This window comes from Taurulus bubalis, assembly GCF_910589615.1.
Source record: "Taurulus bubalis genome assembly, chromosome: 20".
Taxonomy (NCBI): Eukaryota; Metazoa; Chordata; class Actinopteri; order Perciformes; family Cottidae; genus Taurulus; species Taurulus bubalis.
Genome location: NC_136608.1, coordinates 5,287,554 through 5,305,582, shown reverse-complemented (window position 1 = coordinate 5,305,582; position 18,029 = coordinate 5,287,554). Strand labels below are relative to the sequence as shown.

At 44.1% G+C, this 18,029-nt stretch overlaps 1 protein-coding gene across 1 annotated transcript; it reads right to left on the bottom strand.

Annotated features, from left to right (window-relative positions):
- Positions 1–2,398: 2,398 nt before the first annotated feature.
- Positions 2,399–15,317, bottom strand: LOC306752174 (chemokine-like protein TAFA-2; the record flags this gene model as incomplete). The annotated part of the gene is made up of 4 exons (XM_079235899.1): positions 2,399–2,428; positions 2,999–3,123; positions 5,921–6,076; positions 15,215–15,317. The coding sequence occupies 4 exons, from the start codon at positions 15,315–15,317 to the stop codon at positions 2,399–2,401; spliced, it is 414 nt and encodes a 137-aa protein (XP_079092025.1).
- Positions 15,318–18,029: the final 2,712 nt, after the last annotated feature.

The window sequence follows — 18,029 nt, the reverse complement described above, 5'->3', positions numbered from 1 at the left end:
TATTCAGGGTGAGGGATGCCGGCGAGACGGGTTTGTGCTCCACACCGAGGTTCTCTCTCTCCACTAGTTCGATGCTGTCAGGTACTCTGAAGACCTCCATTCTCCTTGAGAGTAAATTGCCTGTCATGAAGCCCAGTGGCTGACTGGCAGCTCCTCCAAAAGTACATTCTGGGAAAGACTCTCGAGGAACATAACATAACAACCTTCATAACGACGTCCGCTATCGATTCCAGCCGCCCGACAGCCGCCACGTGGGTTTGACGGACTCGGGGAAGCCGTCGCCGAACTTGTGCGTCTCCACTTTTGATGCTGAACTTCTGATAGTAGACCGACAGCTCCGGCAGCCTCGTGAGATTACTCCACAAAACGTATGACGAAGAGCACGGCGGTGGCGCACGGCACAGTGTCGTATATAAATCATCCTCAATTATGCAGAAGAGGCTAAACAATGCTGAAACCATCCGGCCATCACTTGACAAGAAAACCTGCATAATCATATCAAACCACAGCACTTCGCCGGCCTCTGCACAGGCTGTAATAAATTCTTCCCTTTACGGAGTCATTTACATTCTCAGCTGTCACTGTGATTAATGTGGTACTAATTTGAGAATAATTCCACGCTGAAAAGACAAAGAGCGGAGCCGCTTCTTGTCGGAGGAGAAAACGTCTTCAGAGATGGGGCTTCACTGTGTCACTGAGGGGAGACGGAGGGGAGATCATTAACAGTATTTGAGTGACTGTCTGAAACAATGCTAAAAATACTGAGAGGAAAACTAAGTCTTCAGCCGCCGTTGCGTTTGTATAATTGGTGGCTGACAAGTGCTAATTTAACTGGCAGAGGATTCATTTCCATTCAGTGCCTGAAGTAAGGTTGGCGGAAAGATTTAACACAGCAGGTGCACGGGCCTGTGTTGGTGTAATTCAGCCGTGTAATTGGCACAGCGCAGTGTCCTTCTCAGCAATATGTTTTGTGCCGTAACTACAGAGGCTGGGGTTTTCATAGTATTGGCCATTTTTTAAAGCGGCACTATATAGGCAAGATTTTCAAGTGAGAATCCGGCTGTAAAATTAGCGGAAACGGACCTTTTGGCCAAATTTACCGGTTAATGCGCCCCACAAATCAAAGTTAGTGTTCTGGAGGTGGAGTCAAAGGCAAGATGTCGCTCAGTGTTTAATTGCATGGTTGCGCAGGAATGAAGTAGTTGAGCGTCAAGGAGAATATAGGATAGGAGGAATCCTTCTGTGTGCATTTGTCTGGCTCAACTGTTAATGAAAACCTGCGTCTGTTACAAACTCACAGCACGTTCAGTCAGAGCATCGAGAAGCACTAAGAGGCATCGAGAGGCAGAATATCCGCAGTGAAGATGCACCAGAAAACTTGACTACCCCGAGTGGCAACGAGAGAACACTCTTTCTGAGTTTTGAGAAGCGACACAAAACGCCTAATTCTGATTGTTGAATGCGAAGACGAAAAATCTATATTTTCTACTCTCTGACTTGGTTTAGGTCACTGCATCCAGACAAAAAGGCCACGGTTGAATTTCAGTCTAACATTGTTGGTGAATGACAGCAAAACACGGCAAAAGGAAAAACATCCCAACGGCTTTTTGTTGATGTAACCGGTGAGAAATTCCCCGCCGGCCTTCAAAATAATATGTCCCAATTAAAGGCATACTGCATGCAGCAGCACGTAAACTTGAATCGTTTGTGGTATTCTTTATTCATTTATTCTTCCTCTTCTTTCTTACCTTCCAGGATATCTGTCCAAAAGACACGGTTACTTCTGGCTCTCATTTCGGGGGCTGTAAATGTACACATTTTAACGCTTTTGTTTCCAGTGTGCATGAATGCATGTATGCTACAGAGACCTCAGGTAGAGGTCAGTATAGCTGGAGGTTCCAGGTTTATCTTGGGCTGTTTTTCCCAAAAGCTCTGCAGAGGTGGAGAAGAAAGCCCGACCCCTCGCTGCTTCACGCAGCCTGCAGAAAGATTTGACACTGAAGAAGCGTGTTCCTCCAGCTGAGTTCAAAGGTGTGCGACACAAATCCGCCGGGTAATGCCGACGCTTTGAACGCCTCCATGTTGTTGTCTTTGTGCAGCGTGCATCTCCTCTCCCTCTCCTCTCCATCCCAGGTGCAGATGCACGACAGGGAAAAGTGCTTAATAATACCCTTTGCCTTGTCTGTTTTAATGAAAATGTGAGGTGACGCAGTAAATGATGAGCACGCATTCTATTTGTGCAGTGAAGTAAAAATGGGACACATTAATGATCCCTTTTGAGAGTTTTTTTGTATTTTCCATTTGGAAAGTTAGGACCACAATAATTGAAGAAAAGAACCTTGTAAAACCGTCACATATAAAATACCGCTTTATTACCTGGACTGTGAAGCGTCTGACGTTACCAAAGCTGCTCTTTATCCGCCGAAATCTTTCCATGTAAAAGAAGACAAGAACAGAAAAGACATGTTCTGATCAAGATCTGGTAGTTACCAAAAATCAATTTTCAGACGATAGACAGGCTCGTCTCGGAACCTTGGACCACTAATAGAAAGAAAAGAAGAAAAAAAAAATATATACATATATAATCCCATTTTGAGGTCCCGACAAGTCCCTGAATCAATAGCCCCAGGCTCCAGGCTCCCGGCTCCAGGCAGGTGTGGTGCGGGCAGTTTAAATAATTAAGTACATGGAGAGGCAGAGGCGAAGGCTACGGGTCGTCATAACACACTGAAGGATATGGGCCTCATGTTACAACGTTAAAAGCAGGTAATTGGAGTGACTAATTGGCCAGTTTGGGTGCTCAAAGTGGCCTGAAAGTGCTAAGGAGACATGGCAGACCATTGATTGAAGGCCCCCCAGGGGGTCCGAGCACCGAGTGCAAGCATTAGCTGTTTTTAGGTAAAGGCAGGACAGGCGAGCAGCCGGTTGACTTTGAGGAGTTGGAAGTGTGCGAGGTCAGATTCAACAGGTCGGAGCATGGTTTGAATCTCAAACTCACCTTAGTAGTTTTGATCTTGTTCCCCGTAGCACAGCTCCAGCCCTTCAGATCAGGGAGAACTTTGCATTCCTCTCCGTCAAGGCATGGATGCATCTGACACCACCACTTCTGCTCCACGATGGAGGCTGAGGACGACATGTAGAGGTCAGAGAGGAAGTGGTCACACGTGTCAGAGTAAGTCTGTTGGCCTTTGTCAACGAAAGCTATTCGTTTAAGTTATTTAAATAATGAGAAAAATGTATCACAATTCACATATTTTGCGATCTCGATTGGTCAAACTGTATGCAGCCATGCCAAATTTAATATATATGATTTTTTGGGGTATTGTTATTCTCGGGTATAACCTGTGTTTGTATTTCATGCTCACATTCATAATATCACGAGCCTGAAACGAAGCGTCTCCTCAAATACCATCACAGCAGTAGTCGTGTCACATTTTGACAGCTGTCTCAGGTAAATGATGCAAGATTTTCTTTTTGACTGGCAACGCTCGCTTAATCTATTTTGAGTATCCAAGCGCACTCCGTTGAGAGCCTGGCGTACCGGCGCGTTGGAGAACTGGGGAACTGGAAAAAGAGCTCCAGCCATCTGAGGGGAAAACCTTTTAGCTGCAGTGAGCTGCCTCCATAAAGGAGCACATTAAGCTTCTGCTACTCCATTGTACGGGACATAATTTACATGTGGCATATTACAGAGGTCATTATCTGCGTTCACACCCCGGCATTAGTGTTCCCGCCTAATGAAGAGGACTGTTATTGTAATCCGCACATACCACCGGGGCCCCGCCAGAGTACGTTGCAGAAGATGGATACTTTATGACGTGAGGGAATCACTCTGTACCGCACGGCCACGGCGTGTGGTGTGAAGCGTGCATCGGGTCAACTGCAAGCAGATGGTGGTTGTGTAACAGCAGCTATTAAAAAGCCACAAAAGGTTTCTCATGAAATTAAATGGGAGTATTGATAACCAGACGTGGGCATAGTGCACGGGATACGTCTCACTTAACAGTTAATGGCGCTTTGGAAACACGAGGGCCGCTTTCGGCTGAAAACATCTGGGGGCGAAAAATAGAGTTGCACTTTTATTTAATTTTATTTCCTTGATTGTAGCTGTTGGAAATGCCCACAAATCTTTGCTTTGACCTTGAGTTCATATTCATTAGAGATCAGTAATGTTTTTCTCCTCTTTTTGTGAAAGAAAGGTCTGAGCTGCATGGCCACACACACTGATATATCATCCGTTATATATAAGTTTAATTGCCTTAATCGCAATCATTTGCCCGGATTGAAGATAACAATGTGAGTGGTTCGGCCGAGTGTTTCTGGAGGGCGGCCAGCGCTTCTAAAGTAGTTCTGGCGGCGGCGTGACATTAGCTGGCTCCAACAGTAAAGCAGATAGTGAGTTGTAATTGTGCCGTGAAGGGCAACAGGCGAATCCAAACATGGTCGCTCTGTCTGACTGTCAACATGTGACCTTATAGAGGATCTTCAGCAGAGGTCGCGGGACGATAAGACACAGATATGAATGCTCAGGGAAACTTCTCCTCCATAATTAAGCCTGTTGGTATGATTGAGGTTTGAGTAATCAGCAGTAAACATTTAAATATGTTTCACACTTAAGTGTCTATGTGTACTGTTTGATATTCATCTGGGTTCAAGCTACCATACTTTTACCCCCAGCTTCCAATCTTTATGCTAAGCTAAGCTAACCGGATGCTTGCAGTATCAGCTTGAAAAAAATCCACTCATGATGTATGTTTTATGATCCAATTTGCCTTTTTAAGTTTTCTTGACCGTATCAAAACGCTTTGTCTCAATGCGATCAAGACACTTTTTTTTTTTTAAACTTTTCTCATTTAAGTGTGCAGGTATTTTCTGCGGCTGCCTCTCGGAATTACACATTCAAATCTATTCGAGTCTTCTCATATGTCCGGAGGTTCATTTGTCCTCGTATGAAGAGAAGATTGTCTCACACAGAGCTGAGCCAAAGGTAATCCCTGGTTGTAGAAGAAAGAATAATTAAAAGGTTAAGTGCCAAACTTTTTTCTTCTTTCTGAGATCACCCGTGGAGCTTTAAACTGAGGCCAGTGGCTCACAGCTCTAATTTGCAGAAAATGTCAATACTAAAATGTCAAGGAATAGGTCATACACGATTGGGTCCAGAGTTTAGCCGGGAACCCGCGCCATTCAGACCAAAGAGAAGCCACTTCGACTGAGTCGGGGGTCTGACACACTTGCATGCTAAGAGAACCTCTGGGCACTAGAGACCAGCTCCTAATTCCCTCTCGATCATCTATTTTATATATATCGCTGTGGAAATGTCTCCTTCGGACTGCTGGATTTCTTCAAGTTTCTCACCAAAAACTACATTTTACAAGATAGCGTTAAAATCGAACCTTTGCTCAACACTCCTTAATCCTACAATACTGAGCAGAGCTCGAACGCATCATAATGCAAGTCGATGCAACCTCCGTTAACGTTTAGCTGTTTAGCAATATATATTATATTTAAATGCATTCATTTATACACAGTTATCATCAGCCCCTTTCTCATATTGCATGACAATATATTTGTGTCTGTAGTGCTGTGTGGTAATAAAAATCCCTTTTTCCCTGTTAGGATTTGATTTTTGTGTAATTCAACATGTAATTATGCAAAAAACTAATTTTCCCATGCAGTTGTAATCTGCTAAAATGACGTGTATAAATGATCTCAGACTGACGACGCTACATGTTGCCCTCTGACGGCATCTTCTCGAAGAAATTACACTAAAGTGAGTCAGCGGGTGCTAAAACCCTTATCGATGATCTCAGCAAAACTAATCCTCAAGATTTGTGGAACGGAGTGTCAGCAAGAAAAAAAAGAGAGAGAGAGAGAAAGAAAGAAAAGAAGAAGGCCCATGAAATATTCAGCCGGAGCGTACCATCTACACACGACGGGGCCGCTCTGGTGGTGCCGGCCACTTGCCCGGGGAAGCAGGAGCACTTCACGGTTTGCGACCGCTCCTCGATTTTGTTCTTGTTGCAGCAGCGGTGCAACGCCACCACCTCGCAGGTCCCCGTCGGGACGATGTGCGCCGCTGCAGAGACAACAGAGAGGTGGAACAATCAGTGAGGATTCAGTCCAGCTCTGGTGCAATAGTTATTACCCTCATCTACACACACCCACACCGCTGGCCCTGGATGGAAGAAGAATGTCTCTCTTGGGTATCTATTGTCTGCTCTGCATTCGTCTAATCTGTCTCAATAAGGAAAAAATTACCAAGGAGCAGGCGACCAATTTCCTTTTATATGGGGCCTTTTATCACAGAAGGTTCCATTTTCCTCTCTTTATGTGCCTTATTCTTTTCAAAGTGTCATCTGGGGTGGGGGGGGGGGAATTGCTCATTTAGTCACCTTATTCTTAAATATATAGGGCCGTTTTAGAGCGATAGTCCGTTCACTCTGCTTCGTCTGGACAGCTTTATCATCCAATTACCCCCAAAAAAGCTGTTATTAAGTTTGTATAATTTCTCAGGTGATTCCAGTTTATCTAAATGACGCTTATTTGGATGTTTACAGAGATGTTTTTGGAGCTGTGAGGAGACGCTGGCTGTGTGGGCAGTGCCAGAAGGCTGTGGACATTATTAAACAAGAAATATAATGATAAATTATAACAATAATGAATTAAATCAAGAGCTCATCAAATCAATCTGCTGATAGCTAGATATCTCATGGACAGACAGGTTGGTTTATTCACTCTCTAGATAAACTGGATTTTTTAAAGTAATTCCAAAAACAATGTGCAATGCTTTGGTACTTTTGTCGTTCCTCGCGACAGAGACGTCTACACCAAGAGACACCAAAAATGTATTTTTTGATTTCAGGCTATTTTCACATGTCGTCCTCGCAGTCACTGATGGATGATGGATGAGGTCAACGCTAATAGAGCTGTAGCAATGTGCAAATGCAAGGAAAGGGAAATGACTGCCGACTACTGCATTATGGGAAGAAACACTGAACATGAACATAACGTTCTTTTGTTTGCTAAAAAAAACTCAGCTTTAAGTTCCTGAAGACATCATCAGGTTATTGTCTCAGACTTTAGAGAGCTCCAATCAAAGGCCAAAGACAAGTAGCACTCAACTAGGCAAGTTGAAAACATTTAAATGTGTATATAATCGCTTGGCGTTTGGTGTGAACACAGCACCAGTAATCTTAATCCAAATCCTTGTGTATAACTGGTTGCGTGTTTCTTCAAGATAATTTAGCGGCAGCTTTAAGCAGTAGTGGAGGCAACCAATCAGGATCTGGCCTTCAAACCTCATTTTTAACATGATCAGTGTTTTCAATTGAAGAAAAACATGTTCAGTTTAAATAAATAATAACTCAAGTATGAGATGCTAGTGATTGGAACTGATACCCTTCCAGATTTCCAGACAGCAGCATTAAACAATTAAATAAATAAAAAGATTCAGACATGTAAAGGGGAAAGTGCAGCGCTGCAGTATTTGGAGCCAATTTCCAGATCACGCTCCATTGTCTGAATTATTTAGAGCTGGAGCTGCTCCATTCTCTTTTAATTGCATGTGACATTTACTTGAGGTGTCCTGGTGCTGAGATGCTCACTGTTGCAGCAGTAAACAGTAAATCTGAAACGACTGCGCGAAACTGGTCCGGACTGACTGGTACGGCGGCGGCTCAACTAAACCCAGTTAATTACGTTCTCACTCCGGCGTGTTATATCGGCGGACGGCGGCACTTTCCAGCTGCTGTAACGCGCAACCACTGAGACTAACGGTGATGGAGTCAGCGGCTCTGCTGAGACTGAATGATATTAAATCTGACAAAGATGTTCTGCAACTGTAGCGCATCGCTACTCCTCGGAGATTTACCTGCTACTTTTTTCGTATTCGGAGCTCAGAAAACACTGCTTTTAACGTTCAAACGAAGTGGGGGTCTAATACTTCAATCGTTTCCTCGTCCCAAACCGTTTGTGTCTGTGATTGCATATCTCACAGCTGCTGCTGCTGGAATATATTTAAGCCAACCGCCGTGAAAAAAAAAGTCTGTTTTGATTATGCACCCAAATGTTGATGGCATGTCAGCTCCAACAACTCCCTCTTGTCTGTCCTCACACATCAAAAATCAAGCAGGTATAGAGCAGCCGCCCAAAAGGCAGCGAGGTGCTCACTCCGGCTCTGGCCCGAACAAGAGAAGATATGAAAGACAAACACACAGCAAGCCGAGCCGCTTTAGATGTCGCAGAAGTGCTGCCAGTACCCCTCTATAAAGGACATGCTTCACACTGAGCGGCTGTGGTTTTTCTGACTGGATTGTGAGTTTCTACTTGGATCCCTGCTCGGCTTCCCCTGCCAGCAGATGCAGAGCGAAGCGTTTCACTGGGGAATCGGTCCGTCCTGCAAAGCAGCTTTAAACCTGCTGCGCCTGTCGCTGTGACAGAGAGGATCCCTCCGGCTCTGGACACGCTGCTGCTGCTGCTGCTGCTGAACTTGTGTTTTGTAGATTCGTGTCTTTCAAAGTTTGTATAAGACAAGCGCGATGCCGTGCACATTTAAATAACAGGATTCAAGGACGTTCCTGGTGGCCCGGCGGTTAGGAAACGTATACCGAGCCGAGCCGCAGCATCGCCGACTTGACTCTGTTGCAGATTGTTCACTTCTCTCTTTACCCGTGTGGCCTGCCTGAAAAAAATGCATGGAATAAATTTGCATTGATTTGTTGTTGTTTGTTTTGTGTTATTGTGTGACTTTGGGATCCGAAACCAACGTGGTGTCCACAGAAGTGCATTTCTTATCTTATCCGCGTGCTTCTCCAAACTAAGTTACTGTAGGCTAGACACACTGACTATGGATAAGGATGTTTGATGACACAATCTCACAGGGTCTAACTGGCCATGCAGAGCAAACAATTACATGTTTGTAGTAAGTATATGATGATTAAACTAGCAAAGTAGTCTAAACTTTTACTTTTGTGGGTTCAATTTAATCTCCATCCATAAACAATTATGTTGTTTTTAAATATAACATAATTGTTTATGGATAGAGTTAAATATGTCTTTAAATATATAATTACTATAATAAGGGTTGGCCATTTTCCACCTGTTTTGGCTTCAATAAAATAGACAATTAGTAAGATTGCTCTTTATTGACAGGGTGAACATCAATACCAATGATTTCTTGACGGGGTGCTACGTGACATGTCTCTCTTAAACAAAACCCTAATTTCAAGATACTCCTCCTCTTCCTCGTGAATGATCTCCTCTACCACATCTTCCTCTTCTATGTTCTCTAAAAAAGATTTTTTCAATAAAAAACCTCGCTCTAGTGACGATATCGAGCATCTTTTATTATTACATAATCTGGATGTCACAATCAGGAAGTAGATGATGTCCGTTGTCATTTTCGGTGATACTATAGTTGATGTTGTCCGTTTATTTATCTGACATTTGCTAAATGACACACAATGAAATTCTGAAAGGACTAATAATATGTATCTATCTATAAAGCAGGAAATAACCCAGGTAATCTATTTGTATTAAAATGCCTACAATGTGATATTAAATTGTTGAGGCAGTTGTCCATTTAAAAGTGGTGGAGAGTAACTAAGTACCTTTATTTGTGTACCGTAATTGAATACAGCTTTGAGGTAAATGGCACTTTACTTAATTACTTTATACCGCACTACATTTATTTGATAGATTTTAAATAAATGAACATATGACGATAGGTTACGAAATAAAACCAGTGGTTCCAAACCCCTTATAAAATGCAGTGTCTGATTGGCCTCATTGTTTCAGAGTTGTTGGAGTAAATCAATACCACTCCTACTCTCTTTAGATATGAGGCTGCAGCCAGTTAGCTTAGCTTAGCATAAATGGAAAGAGGGTGACATGGCCAGACCGTTCTCCGGACTAGCATGTTGTATTTAGTTGGTTTAATCCGTAAAAAAAAGACACATCGCCGTCAGGTTTCCAACCAGCAGAGACTTGAGAAAGTTACTGGTCCTGGCCAAGGAATAGTCCGGCCCTTTATCAAACCCAAAGATATTGTGTAAGTTGAGGTGAACCCAGACTGCAGCTTGGAATTGTAACATTAACTCCCAACTCTTGGTGCTGCCTACCAGACAGTATTGTTTTTACCATGCTTTTGTTCCTTTCAGCGAATCCTTTGCTTTCATGGAGAAGTGATGGGCCATTTCTCTCTGCGCGGAGCCGAAATTACTCTGCTTGAGAAGCTTTTATACGTTGGTCTCCGGAGACGCTGGAGAAACTGCAGATGATGCACGCTTTGTATCATTCATGAAGCTTTTGTGAATGATAATGTAATCATTGCTTTGCTCCACACACATTGCTGAATGTGGCCAGAAGTACCAACTCTCACACAGAGAAATGATCTTTGATGAGTGCAATTCCCTCTGTGCAAACCTACACAGCGCTGTGTACGACTGTCACATTAATAGTGCAGAACAGATTTACCTCTCAAACTATTTGTTGGTACCAGTTTAGAAGAGTGACGGATGAGTATCCATCTTTGAGCCACAATTACAAATCAGATTCAGGGAGCTGAACTCAATGTACTGAGCATGTGGATTGATTGTTATGTTTAACATGTGGTGTGTCTCCGGCTGTTAGTTACTGCTCCCTCAAGGGTGCGAGCAGTGTTTTCCTTCCCTGGCAAGATGCTTCTTATTCATCACATAAGTCATTTTTATTACAAAGTGCAGAAAGTCGAAGGTGCAGAGCAAGCAACAATCTTTGATGCATACAACACAAGGAGACTTACAGTACATCAGACATGGAGGTCACGCGTCAGTGCAACATTTACAACCAGCAGGGGAAGCGGCTCCAGAGACGCACCACAAACTGAAACTAGCGCTGTTTGTTCCACCTGAGTGCAGCGGTACGCGTCCAAAAAAGAAAACTGAGTGCGAACCGTCAATTTCATTCCACTCAGATTCAAGTTCCCCTCAGCAACCTGCTTGCTTTGATTCCTGCTAAGTGGTTTTTCGTTGTGGACACTGAAATCCAAGGCCGCTGTGTGTCCGCGGGGATCACGCCGGCACAATTTTTGAAGGTCAGATTTTAAACTCTCGACACCCATTTGGGCAACCATAAAAAACCCAACGGCGCCGCGGGCAGAGACATGCTGTGTTACAGCCAGGTGGAGATATATGCCCGCCATCTTCCTGATGAGGTAAAGTAGATTTAAGAGATATAGCTCACGAACCGGCCACGGTACGTTGTGTTTCTTTAATATTTCTGGAGCATTTTATGCCTTATTAGACAGTGGACAGCTAATGAATGGAGGGGAGAGAGACAATGGGGAATAGTGTGACATGATCGAATAGTGCTGGCAAGAAAATTTATGAAAAATGACTGAAGTAAGATTGGTGCGTCCATGTCTGCCTGCTTCTAGGACGTCTAGGACATACAGCCTCTGACAAACAGAAGCCGTGGCCTATACTGTAGCTGTAGGCGTCCACTGTTGAGGTCATAAGTGTGACAAACCTGTCTGTCAACACTTCCTGTTCCTGGATGGAAATACTCACTGCAGCAAATAGTACTACTTTGTGTTGATCATTTAAATACTTTTATTGTCTCCGATCCTTTTTTTCCCCACCTGCTGCTGCCATGATGAAGCTTACATGATCAAAAACAAGTGGAATCAGCACAATCATCCCAGGAAGTAAAATCAAACAAGTTAAGCTTAAAGTAGCCTTAAACTTAATGTTGTTAATGAGTTGAGTTTGGATGGTGGCACGTACGCGCTCAGGAAGGCAGATAACTCAACGGATCCTTTACAATAGATGTCAATGAACATAAATCAGATGTCACAGAAACAAGGCGGCCAGGCCGTTGGACCCGACGCTCTCTGCTCTACCGGCCTTCTGCTCAATAAAGGACACTCACACCGGGGGCACTTTCTACGTTTGTGTTGTAAACATCCCCAGTAGCAGAGGATAAATCAAACCTTCTTTTCTCACGGACGAGAAAGGCAAAAAAAAGTGAATCAACATAACTGTCAGAGAGTAGAAAAAGCATTGATATGAATATGATCCCGTCTTTGCTCACACAAACCGGTTATTTCAGGAAGTGAAAGCTCATATGTGCATGAGAACATCAGCACTGAATTGGCCCTGCTTGTCAGAGGGTTAGGCTTAGTTCTCTTCTTCTTGTGTTCTCTGAGAAGAAATACATTTCCTCTACTTTGGACATGTTCTGGGTTCATTTCATCCCCCGAATGATAACAGGTTTACGGCATCAGAAATAACTCCCGGGGGAAATCAGGGCGCCGCGGCGGCCATTGCCGAGAAATTGAATGCGTGCGGGATTATTCTGATCCACTTCCTGCTGAAATGATGAGCGCCTTGAGTGGGTGGGGGATCGCTGCCAATCACAAGCCGCGCACATCAAAGCGCCGCGCTCCCGTCTAATTGGTCGACAAAGAGAAGAGGGGTACGCGTGGTTTTCTATCGCGCTCTCAAATAGACATCCTGTCCGGCGCCACCGCCACCCGCACACCCCCAATTACCTGAGGCCGTGTGTTGTCAGTGGGACTCCCAACGATGAAACATGTGGGTCGGCCTCCACTTGTAATGTTGCTGAGTTGCCATAATTGATCTCTCTGGGTTTACAATTGACGACTCGACAACACTTTTAATGAGGAACGGGTTAGACGGGTTTGACTCATACCTCCAAAATAGCTGTTCCAGTCCAATTTCCCACCACCACCATTTTCTACGGTGACATTTTATCTGGGAGGCGGCATGGTTGAGACGGTCCTTTCCAACACCTCAGATGACAAGCGGTGGCCGCTTGGTCCTGCATCCCTCCTGGCGTCTTGTTTTTGGATGGAGAGCTTTTTGGGTCAGTGAGCAGGTGAACGGAGACTCAACAAAATGTTTTTGTCTCAACGTGGAGGAGGACTTTGACCTGATTTGCTCATCTTTATTGAAAGACTGCAGCGATGGTTTCCTTTGTTGGACCATTTATAGAATGACGCAATAGGATGAAAAGCACTGCCGCCAGACACTTTTTCAATTATCTTTGGCTGTCATCAGATTTCTGCTCCTTCCTTGTTTTCCTTGTTCTATGCACAGCGGTTCACCTGGCATGCTCCCTGACATTCAAAGCTCCTCAGCTCCCAATATCTGCTGGAATAAACATCTCAAAAGGGAACTCTTATTTTATTTTACACATCAGTTTACTAGTCATACAGAGTATGACTCGGCATGCGAAAACAGTTGTTTGTCTTCTCTGGCTCCGGAGGAGCTTTGTCAAGTCTAAGAAAATAACCCTTCGTGATGTCATGAGGGATATCTGAGGCTGGGCTTAGAGACTATATTTTAATGGTAGAGTAAGCCTGCTTTAAAAACTACATGTGGCGTTTGACAGATGTAGGCATTTACAGGACAGGGAGAACAAAAAACACATAGAACGACAGTCTGTGCTGGCAAAGCGGTGCTAATCACTATGTATTAGTCTCTTTATACAATGGGGAGTACGTAATGTACAACGTGTCCATGTTCTGGCGGCGCATAATGCACACACTGTGGAAACACATTTCCCTCGTGGGGACAATAAGAATCTATTGAGTTGCGTTATGGGTAATGTAGGATGCAAGATTTTGGGGCTTGACTCGGATAAGGGAGAAAAAGTCAGCACATCTCAGGCTCTGATGCATCTATTCTTGACTATTTTTGTAATTTGATTCCCCTAAAATTACTAAAGCAATTACCTCTTGCTCCCTGGAGTATATGGATCTGATAAAAGTGATTTAACGGAAAAGCCTGGCATGATGAAGGGACCAAAACCAGTCATTCATTCATCTCTCAAAACAATATAAACAGGTCACAAATATATGCATTAATTTATTCTCAGTAATTCACTCAAATAGCTGAGAATCATAGTTTTTACCAAATGTTACTCAACCAGGAGTAAACGGTGCATTTGTTTGGGACTACTTTCAGTTTATACATGCTTGGTGCTGATTTGTATTATTGTATTTTCAGGCAGCAGGATGGTTCATGTGGGATCAATTCAACAGTGTGTACTCATAGTCATAAAGCAACATGTCATCCAGTGTGTTTTTAATAGTTTGTGAACAACGGTGGAGCTCTATGGCACAGAGGAATAATGTAAATCAGACTTTGGCTTCACAAAAAACACTTGTTGGTCATTTCATGGGGTGTGTTGGCAAAAATACAAAAACTATTTCATCGTTTTAATGAAAGAAGTTGCTCGGGAGGTTGCAACCCTGCATGCTGTACCTGCTGTAACAAAGAAACCAAGCCCTGCGATGATGACGACGATGAGGAAGGCAAGGTGGTTTAGCGGTAAGCCTCACTGACTAAACTAAACAAAGTCAGAAGAAAGATAAATGGATTTCCGGCACCGTAAATCCCTCACAGTAGCTTTATGGCTCCATTTGTCATCTTCAGTTTGACTGACCTTTCAACCGAACAAGGGACCGATCGTAACGCTCTGGGCAGCCCTGCACTAACAATATTAACGTTACGGAAGAAAGAGAACATGCCAACTGCGATAGGTTGGCCCTTGTCACATGACATTCGGTTGCAGCGTTCCTTGTGGATGCGGCGCAATGGATTTAAGGAACAAAAACTGAACGTGTAAGTGGCGTCGCGCTGATATTTAAGTCCTCACGATGTTGGGGTCAGCACCAATCACATAAAGATAGAAGCAGGTTGTGAGGGTTTAAACCTTTTTGTTAGACGGCCTCATTGGAACGTGCATTTGTTTCCATCAGAAACAAGTGTTTAATTCAGTATACCGTAAAAGTCGGGTTATACGCCGCTACTACCTTCGGTCATTGTCTCCATTTGCAGCTGGCACTCATGCAGCTGGCACTCATGCTAGTTCCGCGCTAACTTCCGCTAGCTCTCCGCTAGTTCCCTGACAACCACCAAAGGTAGGGACCAGCCCCGGCTCTACACCCGACTTGGACAGAGGGGACTTGGGCAGTAGCAGCAGCAGCGGCCAGTAGCAGCAGCAGCGGGGAGCTAGTAGCAGCGCTAGCTAGCCCTGCTACTAGCTTGCTACAGCGGGACACTGACCGGAGGTAGTAGCGGCGTATAACCAGTTTTTTTACAGTATATACACAGCGATAAACTCCATGGGTATACTTGAGGAGTTGGAGCGATGAGACATGAAAACACAACAAGATTAAAAAACAACAGCTGTAGATTTAGTTGCTCACCTTTCGCTCCTTCTGTTGGTACGGTCATCTCCCAGACACTGATCACGAGCACCATTACAAGCAGAGCCCCTTTACTTCCGATCTGCGTGTATCGCTCACTCATCCTGGGGAAAAAGGAAAAGAGGAGCAACCATGAGTCGGACATTTATGACAGCATTCCCGCCTTCAGAACCCGGACCATATTATATTTAACTGGAACAAGAAGACGTCGCCGCTCCACTAGCTCTCTTTTTGACTTCACAATAGCTCGTCTGATAGCTAACGTCTGATTTCATGTTGGGATTTATCAAGACAGAGAGACAGGCTTTTTACGCTTCCTCTTGCTTCCCAAAACAAAGCACAGCGGTAAATGTGCCCTACATCACCGTCTCCGAATGCCGTCATTCTTCCCCGGCACATCCTCCCCTCTCGACCTGCACCACGAGGCTCTTACAGCGGGAGCGCCAACAGAAGGTGGAGGCCCTCCGCCGCCCCTACAGCCTTCAATAAGCCTCTCAGCGGAGAGCGAGCAGGCCATCTAATCCACCCCTCCACAGAATACCCTCTTCCTCTGCACTCCCTCTCCCTAATGAAGTGGCCGCGCTCGCCATCTGGCCCGGTGCGTTATCATCGACAGACAACGATCGGATTTCCAACGGGGATGCAGCAGCGGTGCGGTAATTACTGGAAGAGGCGCGGTGTCGTGTGGCGCGAGCGGACAAAGTTACAAGCTGCGTTTACGCCTTATTTACCGCCTCTTATCTGTCCGCCTCATTGACGTATGGATCGGCCAAACCTCGTCGGGCCTCTCGGATTATTTGTGTAATTAAGTTTATTTTGGCAAGACGAGCGTGACCTTTTGCCCAGATTTTCCCGGAGCCACACAGGAATTAGAATCATTAGCGATGTGTCAACACCGCACAGACAGGACTTGCATGTCTATTTGCATTAGAAATATTGCATCGACACAAAGGAAGCGTTTTCTCACACTGAATTTATGCACATTTTACATTTACATTGTTGACTTGTAACTTCTCACATGTTTACATACATACATTGCATTTAGGTTGTTTGCCAATTTCACTGATTGTATTATTACTTTGTAAAATGTCAATCTGATGCGCATTTATAAACTTAATTTAAAATGATTTATGAGCGATGAATTTCATCGTTCTTTCAATTCACATGTGAGCCTTCATCTCCTTGTCAATGATGGGTTATTTTTATCATGAAGTACTCTTTAAAGTTTCCACATGAGCGCTGTGAAGGATTCAATACTCCATGTGACGTTTATTAATAAGGATTATTGAACACGATGATGGCTTGACATGTGATGAAACGCATGTACAAGTAGCCACAGCCGTGCGCGATGACAGCTGCTCTGGTGCTGTTGGAGTGGTGAAGCATTAATATGGCAAACTGCGGGAGTGGAAATGACATGCATGCATGTGCTCTGTGATCGGGATTTATGAAAGAGAATCGGGTGTTTGTGCGGGCCTTTAGAAATCGCCCGAAAAGAATCTCTCTCTCTCTCTTGCATGCAACTTCCCGTTACCAGACTTTGGAATAATACGTTTTTAAAATTAAGTAGCTTCACACGAGTACAATTTACTTTACTTTACTGTGGTATTTATGTTTTATGCTATTTTACACTTCTCCTCCACTGTGTTTCAAAGAAAATTGTACTTTTAATTGTATCACAGTTTTACCCGACACAAAAATGCTGCTTATACAGTTATGCGTTGTCCAATAATATAACAGTCGCATATACTTTTAGTATATTCTAGAATGTATGCATGCTGGAAATATTTAAACATCATGTAATTTAGCCAACCGGAGGAAGGAAAATACACCCGAACAAAAGAGCTCCACTGATCTTTTACGGTTTTATGGTGGATTTTTCCATCACCAGCAGGATGTAGATCTCCACAGAGGCCATGATTGCCAGTTTCAGGACTCATAGGAGGGGAATTCAATGACAGCAGGAGAGACACGTGGAAGGAGAGTCATTCAAATGTTGACAGCGATAGCCTCGTAATGGTGAGGTTCATGTATCTGCTCAATTGGACCTCAGATTGTGCATTTAAGTGCTCGCGTTACAGCAGCGGGTGCTAATGCTCACCTCCATGGCGACAGATTTATGGCCGTTGGTTAGCCAAAGACTTGGAGGCCAGGGTTGAAACGGTGGCCAGTCGATGTGGCTGTGCAATTCACTGTGTGTGTGTGTGTGTGTGTGTGTGTGTGTGTGTGTGTGTGTGTGTGTGTGTGTGTGTGTGTGTGTGTGTGTGTGTGTGTGTAAAAAGGTACCATTAGTGCAGGGCAGAGCACTACAGCGTAATTTGTCGGGTGCCGTCTGAGGGGTGCAATTCTGTAAACGACATCTCATTGTCCCTGAATGTGCTGTGTTGTCACTGGAGCGGCGGCGTACTCGGCAGAGCGAGCCGCCGAGGATTTGTTACAGTTTGAGGCCATTTTACATCTCGACCTTGAATCGGAGCTCTTAAGCATCTTTGGAGAAATACAGCAATTTATTTTTCTTATAAGTAAACGTCTGTTTGGTTGCTCTCAACACCACGTGATCCAGCCTGAGTGCAGTTCTGCTGCACAGGAGGTGTTGCATTTTACATTTACGTTCCTCAAAATGGTTACAACTGTATGATTTATATTCTACAAATTATTCATGTGACAGTTTTGTGATCTGCCATTTCTTTTCTTGTGGTTTGGTGGAAGAGCCTGTCAGTAAATCATAGTAAAAATAAACCACCGTGGACCACCTACAGAAACTATAAAGCTTCTCTAATTCATGTTTGTACCATCAATGGATCACATGACTCGC